The sequence below is a fragment of the Diaphorina citri genome, unplaced genomic scaffold, assembly GCF_000475195.1.
Source record: "Diaphorina citri unplaced genomic scaffold, Diaci psyllid genome assembly version 1.1 scaffold923, whole genome shotgun sequence".
Lineage (NCBI taxonomy): Eukaryota > Metazoa > Arthropoda > Insecta > Hemiptera > Psyllidae > Diaphorina > Diaphorina citri.
The window spans coordinates 65,965-89,439 of record NW_007378354.1 but is presented as its reverse complement, the minus strand read 5'-3'; the positions used below and the strand labels follow the sequence as shown (position 1 = coordinate 89,439).

Here is a 23,475-nt window from a genome sequence, read left to right as displayed (position 1 = left end):
ATCTGATGGAATTATTTTATCTCATTGCATTCATAGTTCCCTTCGTTCTACGAATCATACCAATCTGGAATAAAGATGGGGAAACGTATTCGTACCATAATAACTTAATAAGATAATAAGTCTCCAATTTTTCATTAGTTCCTCTTGCTCTGCTTACCTTGCACGTGAGATAGGCATGGCACCTTCTCACCTATTCGGCCTGTTCGTCTTACACTAGTATCTGGTATCTCGTTGGGAATTAGCCATGTGTACATCCGGTTTTTGGAACGTTTAGAATTATCTATGTATACATTGTATACCTACCTAAGGAGAGGAGTGAGTGGGTGACATAAAAATGACAACCTCAAATACGGACCCAAACATAGTTTCCGAGGATGGCTGACCAGCTGACCATGTCAACATGTCAAAAAGGGATTTGCCTGTTATGGGGCTGAAATCCACGTGAAAACACACGCGTAATCGCCCACCCTCGGGGAAACGGAGGAAAGAGAAGAGAAGGAAGAGATTTGCATACCGGTGCGGCGGATGATCGGGAAATTTTGGGGGAAACTTTCCCTTTATGTGCCAACAAAAATCGCAAAAAAAAAGGAAGAAGAAGGGGAGAGGAAATGAAAATTGGTTTTCAAAAATGCAGGGGAAGGAGGAGACGGAGGAAAGACGGGTAGGGGAGGGGGAGCAAAGAGTAGGGGAACAATCGTTTGTGTGAAGGGAACTAAAAGGAGGAGAGGGGAGAGCCAGGGATATCGTTTTAAAATTACAAAGGATTTGAATGAATTGAATGTGTGCTCTCTTGGAATGAGATGGGGGAAAGAGGATGAAGAGGAGAAGGAGGGAAAGGGAATGAGGAGGAAAAGGGAGGGAGGTTGATCACTCCGAATTGGATTGAACTTCCTCGATGGAAGAAGGAAGAGAGGAGAGGAAGAGAGGAAAATAGGGTAGGGGAAAGAGGGACGGAGAAGATAGGCACTCTACAAGAGGGAAGGGAAAGGGAGAAAGGGAGGCAGTAACAGGTGGATGGGAGGTTAGGATTCTTGCAGGGAAAAGGGAGAGGTAGGGAGGAAGAAAGGAAATGAATTAAAGCGACAGACAGAAAGAGCGCGCGCGAAGGGGAGGGAGAATGAGGTACAGAACATGATGCGATTATACGAGTATTACGGAACTATAGGGTAGGAGGGAGGGAGGGAGAGACCGATATTAGGGTATTATGGGGACACCGGTATGTATTGTGGGGGGAATGAGGGATGATACTGGTTGCATTTGGGGTTTAGGCATGAAATGAATGTCTTTCTCGCTGTACAAATATCACCATATTCACCATCCCCTTTGATCCTCAGGTTTATGGTTTAAATTGGGTTGTGACATGTGACAAGTTAAAGGTTATTGATATCGGACAATTCAGTAAAACGATGTTATGGCCATCTAAATCTAAGATAACAGATATCTAAAGTATCTACACCTACAAGGTACTTAAGTACCTTGGTCAGCCCCCGAAAAGGAAATACAGAAAAAAAAAAAAAAAAAAAAAAAAAAAAAAAAAAAAAACAACAACAACAACAACAACATTAATATTCTTTTTGTAGAAAGTTCTCACATATATTACCTACAGTGCAGTGTTGACAGATCAGTATAATTTATACTAGATCTAGTATAATTTGAACCTGTTAGTATAATTTTTAGTATCGGAATTTTTTAGATTTTTTTTAGTATAATTTTTGGTATAATTTGTAAGAATCTATCATGAGGGAAAAAAACCTTTTTTTTTTCGCAGCGACCGGTGGATTTTTTTTTATTTTTTTAACGAAACAGGCCCTAAAATATCGATAGTATCAATTTATGAAACAGGGCCCAAAATATCGATAGTATCAAAGAGCACCGCAACCGACAAGAGCGCTAGAGTCGATTATCTAAATTGTATTTTTTTTTTCCTAGTGGATTTTGTTAGTTTCGGGGGTTAAAAATAATCCTATGGTAACAAAGTTCCGCTCAAGTCTACTGTAAAATGAAACTATAAGATGATTTCACTTATATAATTTCTCTGGAAAGAAAGGAAAACATCAAAGTGAAAGTGATCAAAATTCAAACTTCAAAGTGATCAAAGTTTAAACTTTAACAATTTTATTAACTTATTAACTTCTGTCAAAAAATCAAAGTGGCATATCAATAAGTGGCAAGTGGTCACTCTACATTTTAGTTCTCTATATTTTACAATTCTACAGGCACCCTTTAAGCCCATTCAAATGCAATTCAAACTCCAATAGAACAAAGTAGAAGAACAAAATGGGTTCGAATCCTTTGTTGATTATGGGTATTTCCGACAAGGTTTGGTAATGAAAGACACAATATCCCAATATCCTTTCGACTACTTCCGTCAACTCTTAGATCAAAATTAACGCAAGTCAAGGACAAAGCATGCATTTCCCAATATTTCTACACGTTCGTAAATATGTCAAGAGGAAGTATACGAGTATTTCATTGGTAAGTAAGTATATTACGTAAACATTCACTCTACATTTTAGTTCTCTATATTTTACAATTCTACAGGCACCCTTTAAGCCCATTCAAATGCAATTCAAACTCCAATAGAACATGGTGCAACACAAATAATGCAAGTCGGCTTTACAATGGGCTTCCCGATATTTTTATGTGTGGCCCTTTTTATTTTATTTCTAAATATAGGTCCACGTGTGTTTTATTCCAACATAAATCTCGAAACATGGACATGGCCTGGAATTGCTCTGGAGCCCTGGAATTACACTTTGAATATTGAGAAATTCAATTGAAAAAAAAAAACATTTAGAAATAAAAATTATGCTTATGCCTCGCAATAAATCTTTTTAGTACGCATCTCTGTGCGTTCAAATGAAATTTATATGGCGTACAGTGTTATTTATGTATTGCTTCAGTTATTCTTTACATGGGTTTTCAATATTTCGATGCATATTTCAGCGATGATGTTCAAATCTCTGTGAGTGACAACTGGCTTTTTGAACGAGGCAATAATGAAATAGATTTCTTCTGAGTCTTCTGATTGATTTTTTCTGATCAAGTGATCACCTAAATTTGATACCGATAAAAGAGAAAAATGATTTGAATGAAAAAAAGGCAAAAAATGGTCTAAGAAAAGCACGATGAGAAATTTGATACCGATAAAAGAGAAAAATGATTTGAATGAAAAAAAGGCAAAAAATGGTCTAAGAAAAGCACGATGAGACTGTAAACCCCAAGTTAGGTATTATGATATACAATATACGGCATTTTTTTAAAGGCAAATAACTAATGCCCTTAAGTCCAGTTATAAATCTCGAACCTAATCTCACACTCTCTTCTGCTTTATGCAATTTTACAAGGCAAATAACTAATGCCCTTAAGTCCAGTTATAAATCTCGAACCTAATCTCACACTCTCTTCTGCTTTATGCAATTTTACAGGGGGGGGAAACCTTTTTTCAACCCTCCTTCATGAAAAAGGGCACCAGAAATAAATTCCTAAAAAAATGCACAAAGGGGAAAACCTGTTCAAATAAAAAAAAACTTTATCAGTTTTGCTTCATCCACCAGGCGGGCGAGAGAAAAGGCCTAAATTAAAATGAGGGAAAAAATGCAAGCAACTCGCAGTGTGGAGATACATTAAACTTGTGTAAACAATCATTCAAAATACATTATCATATAGACACACCCATGGAAATTCAAGTGTCTGCAGTCAACAACTCAACACCCTCACCAGAAGAGAAAGCTTCAAAGGCCGTTCCACACCGTCAGAGAAAAAAAAAAAAAAAAAAAAAAAAACTTATCAGTTTTGCTTCATCCGCCAGGCGGGCGAGAGAAAAAGGCCTAAATTAAAATGAGGGAAAAAATGCAAGGAGCAACTCGCAGTGTGGAGATACATTAAACTTGTGTAAACAATCGTTCAAAATGCATTATCATTTTAGACACACCCATGGAAATTCAAGTGTCTGCCACACAGTCAACAACTCAACACCCTCACAGGAAGAGAAAGCTTCAAAGGCCCTTCCACACCGTCAGAGATCATGGTAGAAATTATCATAAGGATTATATTATGTACATATCTGCCCATTTTGCACAAATCTACTGTTTTGGGAAAATCCTTCATACTAGGAAACTTCAATATCTTAAAACTTTAACTCCCTAAATTTTTTTTGTCTCAAAAAATAAAGAAATCCACGTATTTCTCAGCAAAACAAATAGTTCTCGTTATACGCAAGTAGGTATAGAAGCAAAGAATTTCTTGTAAACCGTCCTTACAAAGACCACGGAAAGCTGCACCCTACCTCTCAGTTCAATAAGAGTACACCTTATCGATAAAAGCATATTTTATCTCTTCCCCCTTCTTCAATCATACGTCTTCTGTTTGATTTTCTCCCAGAAATTCTACGCCTGAGTTTATCTCCCTGCTGAGACGAGGCTCTGATGTCTATCAAACTGTCATTAATCTTCAAAGTAAACATCAGTGTGGAGACATGTGAGGGGAGTCTCACGAAAAAATATATAAAAATTATGCATTAGGCAGATATTCACAATACTCACATTAGGTTTCATTGGTTTTGTGATATAGGTATGCACGTAAACTTAATAGGTAGCAAGTCTAGATAGGTTGATAGGTACCTAAACAGTTGGTGTTGGTCAGAGGTACAGCCACAGACCCATCTTGGTTGAAAATTCACGTGAGTGTATTTCGGTATACAATTATGCATCACCAATTACACCTCAATTACGAGCTTTGCGAAATTTAAACACATTCGTTACCTATCTTTGTAGCATTGGCCTGAGGGCTTTAAATGCAAGCTGGCAGCAAGTGGCGAGATGTTTTTTTCATTCTTTGTATACCTAAGTACCCAAATAGGTACTTATTTTTTTATGATTTCAAAAAATACAGGTGGCAAATCTTGTGGTGTTGTGGAATCTAGAAAAGATGTTAAGAATATTGTTCAACTACACATAAAAACATGAAGAGAGAATGACAGAAATAGAAGTTGGAAGTTCAGAAGTAGGAAATATTGTTCAACTACACATAAAAACATGAAGAGAGAATGACAGAAATAGAAGTTGGAAGTTCAGAAGTAGGAAAGTAGGTAGGTAGGTAGGTAGGTAGGTTGGTAGGTAGGTAGGTAAAGGTGTGCCCAAACAATCGACGGCGTCTAGAATTGTACACTGCCTCGACAACATAGATTTATCTCTTCACCGTCGTAGATCGACGAGGTCGATTATATGTGGACACAGCTTAAGGCCTAAAACAAAAACGCCTTTGATCAGCTCCTACAACGAATATTTCAACCCTGAATATTGTTAACTTGGCTTATCTCATATCCTGATAAGGTGCCAACAAAACTGCACGGGAAAATACCTCAATTACGAGCTTTGCGAAATTTAAACACATTCGTTACCTATCTTTGTAGCATTGGCCTGAGGGCTTTAAATGCAAGCTGGCAGTAAGTGGCGAGATGTTTTTTTTCGTTCTTTGTATACCTAAGTACCCAAGTAGGTACTTAATTTTTTATGATTTCAAAAAATACAGGTGGCAAATCTTGTGGTGTTGTGGAATCTAGACATGTCTGATGACGATAATGCTAAGGAATTATCAAATCCCTGTGAATATGAAACGTCAAGGACAGTTAAAGAGAGGCAAAAGAAACTTGACTGAAGTCGCAGACAGAGCTATGTACATATGTGCTAATTCTCAGCAAATGGTTCCTGCGAAGTCCCTGAAGAGCTGAAAGACACAGGATGATAGGACCTAAAGGAGTAAAAACTGATCGAAAGGGACATCACATCACTAACTGGTGAATTCTGGAAAAAGATGAAAACGCCAAATAATGATGACTGAAAAAAAAATCATCAGACAAGTACATAAGTAAGTCAAATTAGTTACATGAAATTACTGATCTTATGTACTGGAGTGTGGGCTTAACTGCTTAAATAATAAATTATTATGAACTATCAAGGTCATTACTTTTTATTACATTCTCATAAAAATCATAATTGATCCATTTTAGTGTCATTAGACCATCCCTTTTCTTTTCCATTACAAGGGGATTGTGGCATTGTGGTCCCTATTTTCAGTGAAGCCATTGCCAGAAAATGCCTGTTCACTACTTCCCCTTTAATTGTTGAGGGGTGAAAGAGGGGAGAGGGGAGGGAGGAAAGAAGGTGCTTAACTGCTTAAATAATAAATTATTATGAACTATCAAGGTCATTACTTTTTATTACATTCTCATAAAAATCATAATTGATCCATTTAAGTGTCATTAGACCATCCCTTTTCTTTTCCATTACAAGGGGATTGTGGTCCCTATTTTCAGTGAAGCCATTGCCAGAAAATGCCTGTTCACTACTTCCCCTTTAATTGTTGAGGGGTGAAAGAGGGGAGAGGGGAGGGAGGAAAGACCAGTCAATAGATGTTATTTTTCTAATCCCTCTTCGTTATTTTTTATACGAGGAGGCCCCTAAGAGTCCCGCTCTTCCAGAAAAAAAAAGGGAAAAATGAGCGGTATAAGGGAGCCTTCAGATCATCCCCCTCCCAACATATACCTATGTATTTATGAGAGGTTTTCCCCCTCCCTCCCCTTCCCTCCCGTCCAAACTTCCCCCAATACCAGTCAATAGATGTTATTTTTCTAATCCCTCTTCGTTATTTTTTATACGAGGAGGCCCCTAAGAGTCCCGCTCTTCCAGAAAAAAAAGGGGGAAAATGAGTGGTATAAGGGAGCCTTCAGATCATCCCCCTCCCAACATATACCTATGTATTTATGAGAGGTTTTCCTCCTCCCTCCCCTTCCCTCCCGTCCAAACTTCCCCCAATATATATCATCCTCACTATACCTATCCTGTCATCATCTGGCAAAGAGATAACACAATGTAAACTCAACCATGTTTGCAGAAATAAAACTTTGAAAAGCCACAAAAATGTGAAGAAAAAAAAATGAAAAAAGAGTCTAAGAAGAAGGCAATGAGGAACAAGAAAAGATTTTAAGCAGGAAGACAACTGAAGAAGAAGAGCAAGAAGAAAATGTTTCCGCTCGGATGCTTTCAGCTAGATTCTTTCATTAACACATGACTCGAAGCGGCGCGGCGGTATAAGATGAAAAGAACAAATGGGTGACAAATGGCATGAAATATAACAAGGAGTATAGTTAGCTATACATAGAATATAAAATATGGAAATCCAGAAGCTATAAATGAGCTCTGTGTTAGCACAGCATATCATCTCACTGGGGACAATAAGACACTAACCATACCTAGATGTATTAGCTGCTATGTCATGAATTCATGAGTCATGATGAGAAGGCAGAGGAAAGAGAGTAGGAAGAGGAAATGAGGAGAAAGAGGAAGAAATGGCTGGAGAAGAGACAGAGGAGAATGAGGGAGGGAGGGAGGGAGATAAGAGAGGAGAGGAAGAGAGGAAAATAGGGTAGGGGAAAGAGGCACTCTACAAGAGGGAAGGGAAAGGGAGAGAGGGAGGCAGTAACAGGTGGATGGGAGGTTAGGATTCTTGCAGGGAAAAGGGAGAGGTGGGAGGAAGAAAGGAAATGAATTAAAGCGACAGACAGAAAGAGCGCGCGCGAAGGGGAGGGAGAATGAGGTACAGAACATGATGCGATTATACGAGTATTACGGAACTATAGGGTAGGAGGGAGGGAGGGAGAGACCGATATTAGGGTATTATGGGGACACCGGTATGTATTGTGGGGGGAATGAGGGATGATACTGGTTGCATTTGGGGTTTAGGCATGAAATGAATGTCTTTCTCGCTGTACAAATATCACCATATTCACCATCCCCTTTGATCCTCAGGTTTATGGTTTAAATTGGGTTGTGACATGTGACAAGTTAAAGGTTATTGATCCTTCTCGCGGACCACTAGTGGTCCACGGACCATAGGTTAAGAATGGCTGAATTAAAGCGACAGACAGAAAGAGCGCGCGCGAAGGGGAGGGGGGATTAGGACGTATGAAGGAGGGACGAGGGGGTTAGATGAAAGAGATGGATAGAGAGGGGAGTGGAAGGAAGAACAGAGAGTGGAGAAAAGAGAGAGAGGGGAGAAGACGGAAGAACGGGGAATGGAGGAAAATAGAGGATGGAGAATGAAAGGAGGAAGAGAGAGAGAGAAAGAGAGGAGGAGGAGGAGGGAAAGGAAGGAAATCTTGCGAGGGGAGGGAGAAGGAGGTACAGAACATGATGCGATTATACGAGTATTACGGAACTACAGGGTAGGAGGGAGGGAGAGACCGATTTTTAGGGTATTATGGGGACACCGGTATGTATTGTGGGGGGAATGAGGGATGATACTGGTTGCATTTGGGGTTTATGCATGAAATGAATGTCTTTCTCGCTGTACAAATATCACCATCCCCTTTGATCCTCAGGTTTATGGTTTAAATTGGGTTGTGACATGTGACAAGTCAAAGGTTATTGATATCGGACAATTCAGTAGAACGATGTTATGGCCATCTAAATCTAAGATAACAGATATCTAAAGTATCTACACCTACAAGGTACTTAAGTACCTTGGTCAGCCCCCGAAAAGGAAATACCGAGCCCGTTTGAACGGGAAAACTTAAAAGTAGAAGAACAAAATGGGTTCGAATCCTTTGTTGATTATGGGTATTTCCGACAAGGTTTGCTAATTGAAGACACAATATCCCTAAATCTAAGATAACAGATATCTAAAGTATCTACACCTACAAGGTACTTAAGTACCTTGGTCAGCCCCCGAAAAGGAAATACCGAGCCTGTTTGAACGGGAAAACTTAAGAGTAGAAGAACAAAATGGGTTCGAATCCTTTGTTGATTATGGGTATTTCCGACAAGGTTTGGTAATGAAAGACACAATATCCCAATTTCCTTTCGACTACTTACGTCAACTCTTTAGATCAAAATTAACGCAAGTCAAGGGCAAAGCAGTGATTTAGTATAATTTTTCAAATTTTAGTATAATTTTAGCACGAATCTAGTATAATTTCACTGAAGCCATCTGACAACACTGATCCCAATTTCCTTTCGACTACTTCCGTCAACTCTTAGATCAAAATTAACGCAAGTCAAGGACAAAGAAACAAATGCATTCAGTAACATAGACAAAATAACTGCAAAACCGCACAGAGAAATGGAAAGCGACGACATTGAGGCTGAAAGACTGCGCAATGTAACACGAACTCAAATAGTCAACAATATGATGATAGTAACCATGAAACCTAAAGAGTCTCTTGGTAAAGACAATGAAGATTTAACTCTAGATAGACCTGCTGACCATGCAGGTAAGGGTGATTTGGATAAAACGATCGGAACATTGAAAGAACAGATACAGAAAGACCTGGAGAGACTACAAAACATGTCTCAGGAAATTCAAATCTTCAAACGAACCAGAAAGTTACACCAGTTCCATATGGGATTTAAACACATTCTAAATGCAGAGCAGACGATTAACACTAAACGCAGTTTTGATGAGAATGTGACGAATGACAAGGAATACGGTGGCACTCTTCATGAAAAAGGGCACCAGAAATAAATTCCTAAAAAAATGCACAAAGGGGAAAACCTGTTCAAATAAAAAAAACTTTATCAGTTTTGCTTCATCCACCAGGCGGGCGAGAGAAAAGGCCTAAATTAAAATGAGGGAAAAAATGCAAGCAACTCGCAGTGTGGAGATACATTAAACTTGTGTAAACAATCATTCAAAATACATTATCATATAGACACACCCATGGAAATTCAAGTGTCTGCAGTCAACAACTCAACACCCTCACCAGAAGAGAAAGCTTCAAAGGCCGTTCCACACCGTCAGAGAACATGGTAGAAATTATCATAAGGATTATATTATGTACATATCTGCCCATTTTGCACAAATCTACTGTTTTGGGAAAATCCTTCATACTAGGAAACTTCAATATCTTAAAACTTTAACTCCCTAAATTTTTTTTGTCTCAAAAAATAAAGAAATCCACGTATTTCTCAGCAAAACAAATAGTTCTCGTTATACGCAAGTAGGTATAGAAGCAAAGAATTTCTTGTAAACCGTCCTTACAAAGACCACGGAAAGCTGCACCCTACCTCTCAGTTCAATAAGAGTACACCTTATTGCAAGTAGGTATAGAAGCAAAGAATTTCTTGTAAACCGTCCTTACAAAGACCACGGAAAGCTGCACCCTACCTCTCAGTTCAATAAGAAGAGACCTTATCGATAAAAGCGTATTTTATCTCTTCCCCCTTCTTCAATCATACGTCTTCTGTTTGATTTCTCCCAGAAATTCTACGCCTGAGTTTATCTCCCTGCTGAGACGAGGCTCTGAGTGTCTATCAAACTGTCATTAATCTTCAAAGTAAACATCAGTGTGGAGACATGTGAGGGGAGTCTCACGGAAAAATATATAAAAATTATGCATTATATCTTTTGATACATTAGAGGAAATGACATGTCTGATGACGATAATGCTAAGGAATTATCAAATCCCTGTGAATATGAAACGTCAAGGACAGTTAAGTAAAGAGAGGCAAAAGAAACTTAACTGAAGTCTCAGCAAATGGTTCCTGCGAAGTCCCTGAAGAGCTGCATGTCTGATGACGATAATGCTAAGGAATTATCAAATCCCTGTGAATATGAAACGTCAAGGACAGTTAAAGAGAGGCAAAAGAAACTTAACTGAAGTCGCAGACAGAGCTATGTATGTGCTAATTCTCAGCAAATGGTTCCTGCGAAGTCCCTGAAGAGCTGAAGACACAGGATGATATGACCTAAAGGAGTAAAAACTGATCGAAAGGGACATCACTAACTGGTGAATTCTGGAAAAAGATGAAAACGCCAAATAATGATGACTGAAAAAAAAATCATCAGATAGGTCTTAGGTACAAAAGTAAGTCAAATTAGTTACTTGAAATTACTGATCTTATGTAGGCACTGGAGTGTGGGCTTAACTGCTTAAATAACAAATTATTATGAACTATCAAAGTCATTACTTTTTATTACATTCTCATAAAAATCATAATTGATCCATTTTAGTGTCATTAGAACATCCCTTTTCTTTTCAAGGGGATTCATTACAAGGGGATTGTGGTCCCTATTTTCAGTGAAGTCATTGCCAGAAAATGCCTGTTCACTACTTCCCGTTTAATTGTTGAGGGGTGAAAGAGGGGAGAGGGGAGGGAGGAAAGAAGAGGAAGGGAAGAAGCTAGAGGTAAAGAGAGGGAAGAGAGTGCAATAATGAAAATAGAAGGGCAAGGAAGAAAGGAGGAAGTCATATAGTGACGTCATAAAGTAAGACAATGATGAGAATACAAAGTACATCATTAGAGGATATTACGCGCCTTTTCCCGTGGTTCGGCGTTTTCCATCAGCATCTCAGCCAGCCCTGGGTGAATCAGTCTTGGACGGACATTTGGTTTTGGAAATTTCAGGCTGGTATCCTCCCTGTTTAATGTCCCCCAGGTAGACTAAGCTGGTCTACTCCCTGATTAAAGTCCCCCCAGTCAGGCACTGTTTCTAAATATTATACTTCCCATTCATAAGGATGAGATAGATAAGGGATAAGATAATCACGAGTCTTTTCCCTGGTAAAGGGAGGGAAGAGAGTGCAATAATGAAAATAGAGGGGCAAGGAAGAAAGGAGGAAGTCATATAATGACGTCATAAAGTAAGACTGATGAGAATACAAAGTACATCATTAGAGGATATTACGAGTAAGTAGTATTGCATAGGGATAGGAATGCAGAAAACTGCAGAGAAGAGAGTGTTGGTGTGTCTGAGAAAGAGAGAGTACACTGTGGTTCTCGAGAAAAAAGACGAAATTTTGACATCTTTAAGTTACTTTCTACGAAGCACAAGATCGTGAGAGATGGAGAAGAGGAACCTAAATCAAGAAAACAGTTGAAGTTATGTACGATGTTACCTGTTCTAGAACAGATTTACTAGTATATAGAGAAAGAGAGAGTACACTGTGGTTCTCGAGAAAAAAGACGAAATTTTGACATCTTTAAGTTACTTTATACATTAGTTAGTGGAGATATCATGTCCACGGGTTATTTCAGTTGGTAGAAATGACATCTCCACTAATACCTTGGAATGTATTAGACTCCAAAGTAGTTATCTCCCTAGCCTAGAGTTTTATAGTCTATCATTTTTATAAAATGACATCTCCACTAATACCTTGGAATGTATTAGACTCCAAAGTAGTTATCTCCCTAGCCTAGAGTTTTATAGTCTATCATTTTTAAGTATATAGGAGGGATAGGAATGCAGAAAACTGCAGAGAAGAGAGTGTTGGTGTGTCTGAGAAAGAGAGAGTACACTGTGGTTCTCGAGAAAAAAGACAAAATTTTGACATCTTTAAGTTACTTTATCCATTAGTTAGTGGAGATATCATGTCCACGGGTTATTTCAGTTGGTAGAAATGACATAACCACTAATACCTTGGAATGTATTAGACTCCAAAGTAGTTATCTCCCTAGCCTAGAGTTTTACAGTCTATCATTTTTATATATTAGATAAATTTAGACCATTTTATGTTTAAAAGGACAAACAAACAGGGAGGGAGCGAGAGAGGGAGAAAGAAACAAACGGTTCTTAGAGACTTTTTGGAAAAAGTTGTGAAATAATAGAAAGTAAAAATTGAATGGGAACATCCCGTACATATTTGACAAATGACAAGATCAACATTTCGCAAATTTTAATTCGTCTGGGTATTAATTAGCCAGACAAGATGAAATCGTACATTATGAATAAAATTCGTACATTATAAATTAAGTTCGTACATCGTACATTATGGACGTAAATTAACACATGACTCGAAGCGGCGCGGCGGTATAAGATGAAAAGAACAAATGGGTGACAAATGACATGAAATATTTAAAAGGACAAACAAACAGGGAGGGAGCGAGAGAGGGAGAAAGAAACAAACGGTTCTTAGAGACTTTTTGGAAAAAGTTGTGAAATAATAGAAAGTAAAAATTGAATGGGAACATCCCGTACATATTTGACAAATGACAAGATCAACATTTCGCAAATTTTAATTCGTCTGTGTATTAATTAGCCAGACAAGATGAAATCGTACATTATGAATAAATTTCGTACATTATAAATTAAGTGACAAATGACAAGATCAACATTTCGCAAATTTTAATTCGTCTGTGTATTAATTAGCCAGACAAGATGAAATCGTACATTATGAATAAAATTCGTACATTATAAATTAAGTTCGTACATCGTACATTATGGACGTAAATTAACACATGACTCGAAGCGGCGCGGCGGTATAAGATGAAAAGAACAAATGGGTGACAAATAGCATGAAATATAACAAGGAGTATAGATAGCTATACATAGAATATAAAATATGGAAATCCAGAAGCTATAAATGAGCTCTGTGTCAGCACAGCATATCATCTCACTGGGGACAATAAGACACTAACCATACCTAGATGTATTAGCTGTTATGCCATGAATTCATGAGTCATGATGAGAAGGCAGAGGAAAGAGAGTAGGAAGAGGAAATGAGGAGAAAGAGGAAGAAATGGCTGGAGAAGAGACAGAGGAGAATGAAGGAGGGAGGGAGAGAGAGAGAGAGCCCCTAATAAAATAATTTCGAGTCAAAATGACACATCCACTAGGTACCTAGGTACGTATAGTTATCTAAGAATTACACACTAACAAAACTGAGTATGTTGCTAACATACTTATACCCTTATTAAATCTTTTAGACGTCTAATCCAACTACCTACCAACACAGTATGTAACTACACAGTACACACCTATGGCTAAAATCTACAATCTCTAGTTTATAAAGTTTCAATTCATTGTCCACTTTTACTTGTACCTATTTTGTTCTCCATTGGAAAAAGGATATGTAGGTAAGTTAATAACTAACGAAAATACAAGATAAGTAATAGAAAGGAAAGCTTGGTGAAGTTCGAATCATTTACTCTCACAGCCCAGTCCCAACTATGCCAATTGCTAAAGCTCAATAAAATTTACGTTAAGTCGACGCACGACGCCAATGCTGAAACAGACAATATGCTGAACACAACACATAAAAACAATTTACACACGAAGTAAACAAAGGCAGCCAATATTGCTTTTATGGGACTTTCTTATATGTGGACACAGCTTAAGGCCTAAAACAAAAACGCCTTTGATCAGCTCCTACAACGAATATTTCAACCCTGAATATTGTTAACTCGGCTTATCTCATATCCTGATAAGGTGCCAACAAAACTGCACGGCAAAAAACCACAACAAACAAATATAATAACAATAATATACCTCTACCTATGTACTATGTAGGTATTCACGGCCTCAAATAGCATACAGCTCAAAGTAAGAAAGAAAGAGAAGAAAGCTAAAATATTCAAGTTCGCAACACTCATATTCATAAAACGCCCTGAAATTATAAAATGCAATAAGCATAGTATTTTGTACTGTGAATCTCTATGTATTGCATTTTGCATTATCACATTGTCAGGCGTAAGATAAACTACCAACGCCTTGATATTTTTCATGACTTATGCAAAATGCAATGTATATTGAATGTCATACAGCTCTTCCATATCTGTAATAACCTGAGTGCAATTTTCCCCGTTAAATTGCAGACATTTACCGTTTCAAGTATCTTTTTAAGCGGCATTTTTCCGGCGTTTTATTTCGTTTTATTGCCCTCAGCTCTACATTAGTATGGATTTTTACATGCCTATAGCTCTACAGACTCTACACTTATGCTGCCATTTGCGCTACACTTGGGTTTAAATTATTTTGATATGATATCAGTTCATACGAGAGAAATATTCTGATTGGAAACTTTTAGCTTTTTAGCTCTAAATTCCTTTATCCAACAAGCACTTACTTGATTGTTAGGATGCCCCGTTAAATTGCAGACATTTACCGTTTCAAGTATCTTTTTAAGCGGCATTTTTCCGGCGTTTTATTTCGTTTTATTGCCCTGAGCTCTACATTAGTATGGATTTTTATATGCCTGTACACTTATGCTCTACACTTATGCTGCCATTTGCGCTACACTTGGGTTTAAAATTATTTCGATATGATATCAGTTCATACGAGAGAAATATTCTGATTGGAAACTTTTAGCTTTAAATTCATAAATAAATTCGTTTTTAGCTCTAAATTCCTTTATCCAACAAGCACTTATTTGATTGTAAGGATTAATAGAGACTACAACTATGTAGGAACCTAAATTATACAAGAGATTTGAGGTTTTCAAAATTGGTTTAACACTAAACTCCGCACCATTTCATTTTGAAGAATAAAAGAAATTTGATTATTATCGCTGTTCCTTTCAGAACTCAATCTGATTATACAAGAGATTTGAGGTTTTCAAAATTGGTTTAACACTAAACTCCGCACCATTTCATTTTGAAGAATAAAAGAAATTTGATTATCGCTGTTCCTTTCAGAACTCAATCTCCTACAAAGGCCCTTTCTTTCCATTATGTTGGGATGCATTTACAAAAGATGTTATCCACCTACCCTAACACACATTGCTTTTATGAGAAAAGTAATAATATTACAATATTTATTGCCGAGGTAGAAGTTATTGTTATTTTTATGGGCAGAGAGCAGAGAGATATTCGATCTAGTTGCTATGCTAATTTTCAGAATGTGTTAAAATAAAAGCATTTATTTTACTACCTACCCACTTACTTACTATTCTACTTATGTGTAAGTAGCTATTTACATGAATGGAGTTTTCTCCGTTAACTCCGTTTTCTAACGAGTGTGAAGAGTAGGTGAGTACTTACTTACTTAATATTTTGAGTAGATGTTTACCCGTGGGGTTTACATCCCTAAGTGGTGGGTATGCGTTTTGTAAGTACTTGAGGGTAAGGACATAGACGTAAAATAAAATTTTCAATTCATTGTCCACTTTTACTTGTACCTATTTTGTTCTCCATTGGAAAAAGGATAGGTAGGTAAGTTAATAACTAACGAAGATACAAGATAAGTAATAGAAAGGAAAGATTGGTGAAGTTCAAATCATTTACTCTCACAGCCCAGTCCCAACTATGCCAATTCATAGAGCTCAATAAAATTTAAGTTAAGTCGACGCACGACGCCAATGCTGAAACAGACAATATGCTGAGGACAACAGATAATTTCAATTCATTGTCCACTTTTACTTGTACCTATTTTGTTCTCCATTGGAAAAAGGATAGGTAGGTAAGTTAATAACTAACGAAAATACAAGATAAGTAATAGAAAGGAAAGTTTGGTGAAGTTCGAATCATTTACTCTCACAGCCCAGTCCCAACTATACCAATTGCTAAAGCTCAATAAAATTTAAGTTAAGTCGACGCACGACGCCAATGCTGAAACAGACAATATGCTGAGGACAACACATAAAAACAATTTACACACGAAGTAAACAAAGGCAGCCAATATTGCTTTTATGGGACTTTTTTGCCACACGAAAATTTTAACGGCCACAGGAAAGAGAAAGGCGTAAGTACGGAAAATAGTGCTCCTTTTAATAGCCGAGAAACCTCATAAATTTCCAAAGAAAAATAATTAAAAAACAAAATTAAATAAAAAGAAAAATCCCAAAATATATCTTGAGAAAAGGAAAAGTTTTAGGCTCATCGCTTGAAAAAAGCCTGAGCTATTTTATCTCGAACTTTTTTTTAAAAGAAAATGTCTGTAATAAAAACTTGGCTTTTTACTTCTTTACTTTCTTAATTATCCACCAACAAGAGCTTATAGCTGCAGACAGTAAAAGAAAAAAAAATCTACAAGTTTTCATCTAGATAGGTCCCTAGGTATAATTGGTATCATGGGACATGTCCATATCACCCATTTCGACTGACCAAATAATGGCTTCAAACAGATGGATGACCTACAAACTAAAAAAAAAAAAAAAGTTGACTAGAAATTTATAAGATTCCAGACCAGACCAGACAAAAACCATTACCTAGGATATCGTTTTAAAATTACAAAGGATTTGAATGAATTGAATGTGTGCTCTCTTGGAATGAGATGGGGGAAAGAGGATGAAGAGGAGAAGGAGGGAAAGGGAATGAGGAGGAAAAGGGAGGGAGGTTGATCACTCCGAATTGGATTGAACTTCCTCGATGGAAGAAGGAAGAGAGGAGAGGAAGAGAGGAAAATAGGGTAGGGGAAAGAGGGACGGAGAAGATAGGCACTCTACAAGAGGGAAGGGAAAGGGAGAAAGGGAGGCAGTAACAGGTGGATGGGAGGTTAGGATTCTTGCAGGGAAAAGGGAGAGGTAGGGAGGAAGAAAGGAAATGAATTAAAGCGACAGACAGAAAGAGCGCGCATAGAAAAAGAGGAGGGGGATTAGGACGTATGAAGGAGGGACGAGGGGGGTAGATGAAAGAGATGAAGGGAGGGAGAGGGGAGTGGAAGGAAGAACAGAGAGTGGAGGAAAGGGAGGGATAGAGAGGGGAGACTAAGGAAGAAGAACGGGGATTGGAGGAAAATAGAGGATGGAGAATGAAAAAGAGAGGGAGAGGGGAGAGGGGAGAGAAGGAAGTATTGGGGGGGAGAGGCAGGGGGAGGTACAGAACATGATGCGATTATACGAGTATTACGGAACTACCGAGCGCCTTGACCACTACACCACCGAGGTAGGATGGTAGTGTAAAATGGTCACAAAGTACGAATATTTTACCAAAGTGACAAAAAAATCGCCAATCACGTGTCTAAATTACATTAAGAATCAAGAAGAAAGGGCTAACTCCAGCAGTAGGCTACTACTATTATTGTGGTCAAATTACTCGCATAGGACTGAAAAGTCCCTTTACTCCAGCAGTAGGCTACTACTATTATTGTGGTCAAATTCTCAAATTAGGATTGAGGATAAAATTCCATACCTCGGCTGGGATTGAACCCACGCCCTCCTGTTTACCAGGCGAGCGCCTTGACCACTAAATAGGACTGAAAAGTCCCTTTACTCCAGCAGTAGGCTACTACTATTATTGTGGTCAAATTCTCAAATTATATTGAGGATTCCATACCTCGGCTGGGATTGAACCCACGCCCTCCTGTTTACCAGGCGAGCGCCTTGACCACTACACCACCGAGGTAGGATGGTAGTGTAAAATGGTCACAAAGTACGAATATTTTACCAAAGTGACAGATTATAAAATGTGTTTTAATGGAATTTTATGATGGTAGGATGGAACTAATAAAGTGATTAAAACAAGGATTTAATTATGAATTAAATGAACCACTATGCGGGCAGGGTGTTTTTATTGAACCATATTTCGTGTTCCATATATTGTATCCTCTGTTGGTTTATTGTACCTACCTACTATTGTGGCCTAGGATTTCGTGTTCCATATATTGTATCCTCTGTTGGTTTATTGTACCTACCTACTATTGTGGCCTAGGTAGGTACATAATTATCTAGGTTACCTACCATGAGCCATACTGATAGGATGAGTAATAATCAATTTGGTGGTGGGACTAGTGGGTATTACCAGTTTACCAGATCTACTTGAAGCTTTTGATAGAGTACAGAGCTACACACTTAACACTTAACACACTCTGATAAGGATCAAAATAACAGACCCCAGGCTATACTTTGGTCAGAAAGAAAGGAAAACTTATGGTAGTGTGAAATGGTCACAAAGTACGAATATTTTAGCAAAGTGACAAAAAATAAAAATCGCCAATCACGTGCCTAAATTACATTAAGAATCAAGAAGAAAGGGCTAACGAGAAACATGAAAACGAATGTCCACTGAAAACACACAAACGGTGTAGCGTCTCTGGAAAGAAATCTGGACAGTATGTAACTACACAGTATACACTTATGGTAGTGTGAAATGGTCACAAAGTACGAATATTTTAGCAAAGTGACAAAAAATAAAAATCGCCAATCACGTGCCTAAATTACATAAGAATCAAGAAGAAAGGGCTAACGAGAAACATGAAAACGAATGTCCACTGAAAACACACAAACGGTGTAGCGTGTCTGGAAAGAAATCTGGGCTAAACACAACAAATCTCTAACCGGTTGTCCTCTATTAGGGTGTTTGGTGCTGGGGACTGCACGACAGGTGTTCACTATGGGATGCTGGCAGCGGCAGTGGAGAAGCACGATACTAAACTTGGTCGCGCATCGGAAGTAGGTATGAAATAAGTTGGTATTAGAGCGGTTAAGAAGGGCTGAAAACAGATAATGAGAGCTAAAACACTATACCTATAACACCTATATCCGCCTAAGTAGGTATATCTAAAAAAAAAAAACATGTTCTCCTGATACCTAATAAGAAAACATGAAAATGTATGAAATAAGTTGGTATTAGAGCGGTTAAGAAGGGCTGAAAACAGATAATGAGAGCTAAAACACTATACCTATAACACCTATATCCACCTAAGTAGGTATATCTAAAAAAAAAAAACATGTTCTCCTGATACCTAATAAGAAAACATGAAATAAGGTTAACCAATTCTTTCTATGTGAATACGCATCTTAGAGGCTAGTCAGTTTTATCAGTGTTCAAATTATTTCACGAATAAAACAAATGCATTCAGTAACATAGACAAAATAACTGCAAAACCGCACAGAGAAATGGAAAGCGACGACATTGAGGCTGAAAGACTGCGCGATGTAACACGAACTCAAATAGTCAACAATATGATGATAGTAACCATGAAACCTAAAGGGTCTCTTGGTAATGCAGCGACGACATTGAGGCTGAAAGACTGCGCAATGTAACACGAACTCAAATAGTCAACAATATGATGATAGTAACCATGAAACCTAAAGGGTCTCTTGGTAATGACAATGAAGAGTTAACTCTAGATAGACCTGCTGACCATGCAGGTAAGGGTGATTTGGATAAAACGATCGGAACATTGAAAGAACAGATACAGAAAGACCTGGAGAGACTACAAAACATGTCTCAGGAAATTCAAATCTTCAAACGAACCAGAAAGTTACACCAGTTCCATATGGGATTTAAACATATTCTAAATGCAGAGCAGACGATTAACACTAAGCGCAGTGTTGATGAGAATGTGACGAATGACAAGGAATACGATGGCACCAAAAGGAAATTCAAATCTTCAAACGAACCAGAAAGTTACACCAGTTCCATATGGGATTTAAACACATTCTAAATGCAGAGCAGACGATTAATACTAAACGCAGTGTCGATCAGAATGTGACGAATGACAAGGAATACGATGGCACCACCTACCCTAACACACATTGCTTTTATGAGAAAAGTAATAATATTACAATATTTATTGCCGAGGTAGAAGTTATTGTTATTTTTATGGACAGAGAGATATTCGATCTAGTTGCTACGCTTATTTTTCAGAATGTATTAAAATAAAAGCATTTATTTTACGTAGGTACCTACCCACTTACTTACTATTCTACTTATGTGTAAGTAGCTACAATGCTATTTACATGAACGGAGTTTTCTCCGTTTTCTAAAGAGTGTGAAGAGTAGGTGAGTACCTACTTCCTTAATATTTTGAGTAGATGTTTACCCGTGGGGTTTACATCCCAGAGTGGTGGGTATGCGTTTTGTAAGTACTTAAGGGTAAGGGCATAGACGTAAAATGCAAATTTTACACCCGCCCCGACTAGACAACTCAAAACGCTTTCAATACGAAGGTACTTAGTGCCGTAAGTACTTGCTCATAGGTAACCTAGGTACCTAAGTAGGTGCTTGGAAAAGAAAATGGTATAAGACTTTTGAAGTATCTACCTACTGTTAGGTAAGGGAATAGTCAACTTTTCAAGTACCTATCTGAAACTCCCAACTTGAAACTACTAAATTCATCAACTCGAAAGCTTTTTAGTTAAGTAGTAAAAAAAGAAAGAGGGGTCTCAAGAGTTTTTGATTCGATAAAAACCTTTTGAAATAATTATTTTGATAGATGATTCATGCTGTAAAAATTAATTTGATCAATTACCAAACTTGCTATAACAGTAATAATAGGTTTGAGTATATACCTCGATAATCATGAGTCATGATGAGAAGGCAGAGGAAAGAGAGTAGGAAGAGGAAATGAGGAGAAAGAGGAAGAAATGGCTGGAGAAGAGACAGAGGTGAATGAGGGAGGGAGGGGGAGAGAGAGAGACTCAAAGTATTGAGTAGATTGGCACATCCCCTAATAAAATAATTTCGAGTTAAAATTACACATCCACTAGGTACGTATAGTTATCTAAGAATTACTTACATACCAACAAAACTGAGTATGTTGCCAAAATACTTATACCCTTATTAAATCTTTTAGACAACGTCTAATCCAACTACCTACCTACACAGTATATAACTACACAGTACACACCTGTATAGATTACTTTTCTCTTTTGTATCTAGTAGTAGATAGATAGGTAGCGTTTTCGGACAGAATCTGCAGTAGGCCTGCCACTTACGCTCACACAGTCTGACAAACCGCGGTCTCACATACCTGGGTCTGTCAGACCGTTTGAGAGACCTAGGCTTAAAGCTTTTTCCGTCACACACGTTCCGACTGCCTGACAGACCCAGGTCTGTGTGAGACCACGGTCTGTCAGACTGTCTGGCTGGTGGGATGGCGGGTATAAAACATAAAGGCCTGTTTACAGTGTTTACTTGTAATAACTGGGTACCTATGACCTCAACATAAGAAATGCCAGGAAAGAAAGAAAATCATTTACCACACTGTATGTCAGAATTAATTAGGGTTTTGTTTGTTGTTTTTTAAGCATCCATCAAACTAGAAAAAAAAAGATATTTGCGATCAATCTTTTCGTCTCCTCTCAGAATCGCCTCATTCTAATACGAGTATGTTCTGACTCACTGAGTTCCCTACAGACCCTGCAGCATAATTTCTCCCTGAACCCTATAGCTGCCGAAATTCGAAACCTGATCTTGAAAAATAAGAGTCTAGACTGAATCTCCAATTTATCTGGGTCCCCTCCCATGTTGGAATAGCTGGGAATGAGGAAGCGGACCGCCTAGCTAAAGAGGCCCTCACTAGCGCTCACCCCTCGGTCAATCAAATTCGAATCCCAGACTACAAGGCTTACCTACAGTAAGAGAAAAATCCTGATTATAAAATGTGTTTTAATGGAATTTTATGATGGTAGGATGGAACTAATAAAGTGATTAAAACAAGGATTTAATTATGAATTAAATAAACCATTATGCGGGCAGGGTGTTTTTATTGAACCATATTCCGTGTTCCATATTCTAATGTATCCTCTGTTGGTTTATTGTACCTATATACCCTACTATTGTGGCCTAGGTAGGTACATATCTAGCTACCATCATGAGCCATACGGAATCTAGTAAAAGGTGGAACAATTTGGTAGTGGGACTAGTGGGTATTACCAGATCTACTTGAAGCTTTTGATAGAGTACACAGCTACACAGTCGTTGTATCCTCTGTTGGTTTATTGTACCTACCTACTATTGTGGCCTAGGTAGGTACATAATTATCTAGGTTACCTACCATGAGCCATACGGATAGGATGAGTAGGTAGGTACTAGTAAAGGGTGGAATGCTGATTAATCAATTTGGTAGTGGGACTAGTGGGTATTACCAGTTTACCAGATCTACTTGAAGCTTTTGATAGAGTACACAGCTACACACTTAACACACTCTGATAAGGATCAAAATAACAGACCCCAGGCTATACTTTGGTCAGAAAGAAAGGAAAATAATCCAAACTTCGGAGGGAAAGATATGTAATGCAAAAGCTACTTACCTTACCTAGAAGCAAAAGGGAATCCCAAAGGCAAAGTTGAATGAAGGATCAGCAAGGTACAATGTTGTATCCAAATAATTATCCTTTGATGCCCAAAGCTTCTCTATAGAATTTAGGAAAACTACACTTTATAAACACGACACTATGGTAATTAGATACTAATTACTTGATAAACCTAGAAGCAAAAGGGAATCCCAAAGGCAAAGTTGAATGAAGGATCAGCAAGGTACAATGTTGTATCCAAATAATTATCCTTTGATGCTCAAAGCTTCTCTATAGAATGTAGGAAAACTACAAACTACACTTTATAAACACGACACTATGATAATTAGATACTAATTACTTGATAAAAAATAATGTAAATTACTTACACCTAATGTGCGAATAATTAAGCAAAAATTAGAGGGGAAAAACACAAGGTATTTCGTTATCCAAACTGGCAACCTGATTTAATTAAAAATCTAGGTAACTAATGCGTAATAACGTAATTATAATTAACTAAACAGATATTTTTTATAATTAATAGAAATACCAGCAATTTTTCTTTAATCAAAAAGCACAACTACCGAAACTTCGAAGGATTCAAATAGGGCACCCTATCCAGATTCAAAATTTGACATTTTTTATTTCTTCATGCAAAATTTAAATTAGATAGGATAAGAGATAAGAGAAAAAACAACGAGTCACCTACTAGACAATTTAATTAATTATTTTATTTAAAACCTATTTAACTCGTAAAAGAGACGAAAGTTTGCACACAAAAAATCACGAAACGAAAAAGTTTC

The 23,475-nt window shown here is 37.7% G+C and overlaps 1 protein-coding gene across 1 annotated transcript; it reads left to right on the top strand.

Annotated features, from left to right (window-relative positions):
• Positions 1-19,450: 19,450 nt before the first annotated feature.
• On the top strand, positions 19,451-20,100 carry LOC113469004. The gene is made up of 2 exons (XM_026826387.1): positions 19,451-19,570; positions 19,675-20,100. The coding sequence occupies exons 1-2, from the start codon at positions 19,550-19,552 to the stop codon at positions 20,098-20,100; spliced, it is 447 nt and encodes a 148-aa protein (XP_026682188.1). The 5' UTR covers positions 19,451-19,549.
• Positions 20,101-23,475: the final 3,375 nt, after the last annotated feature.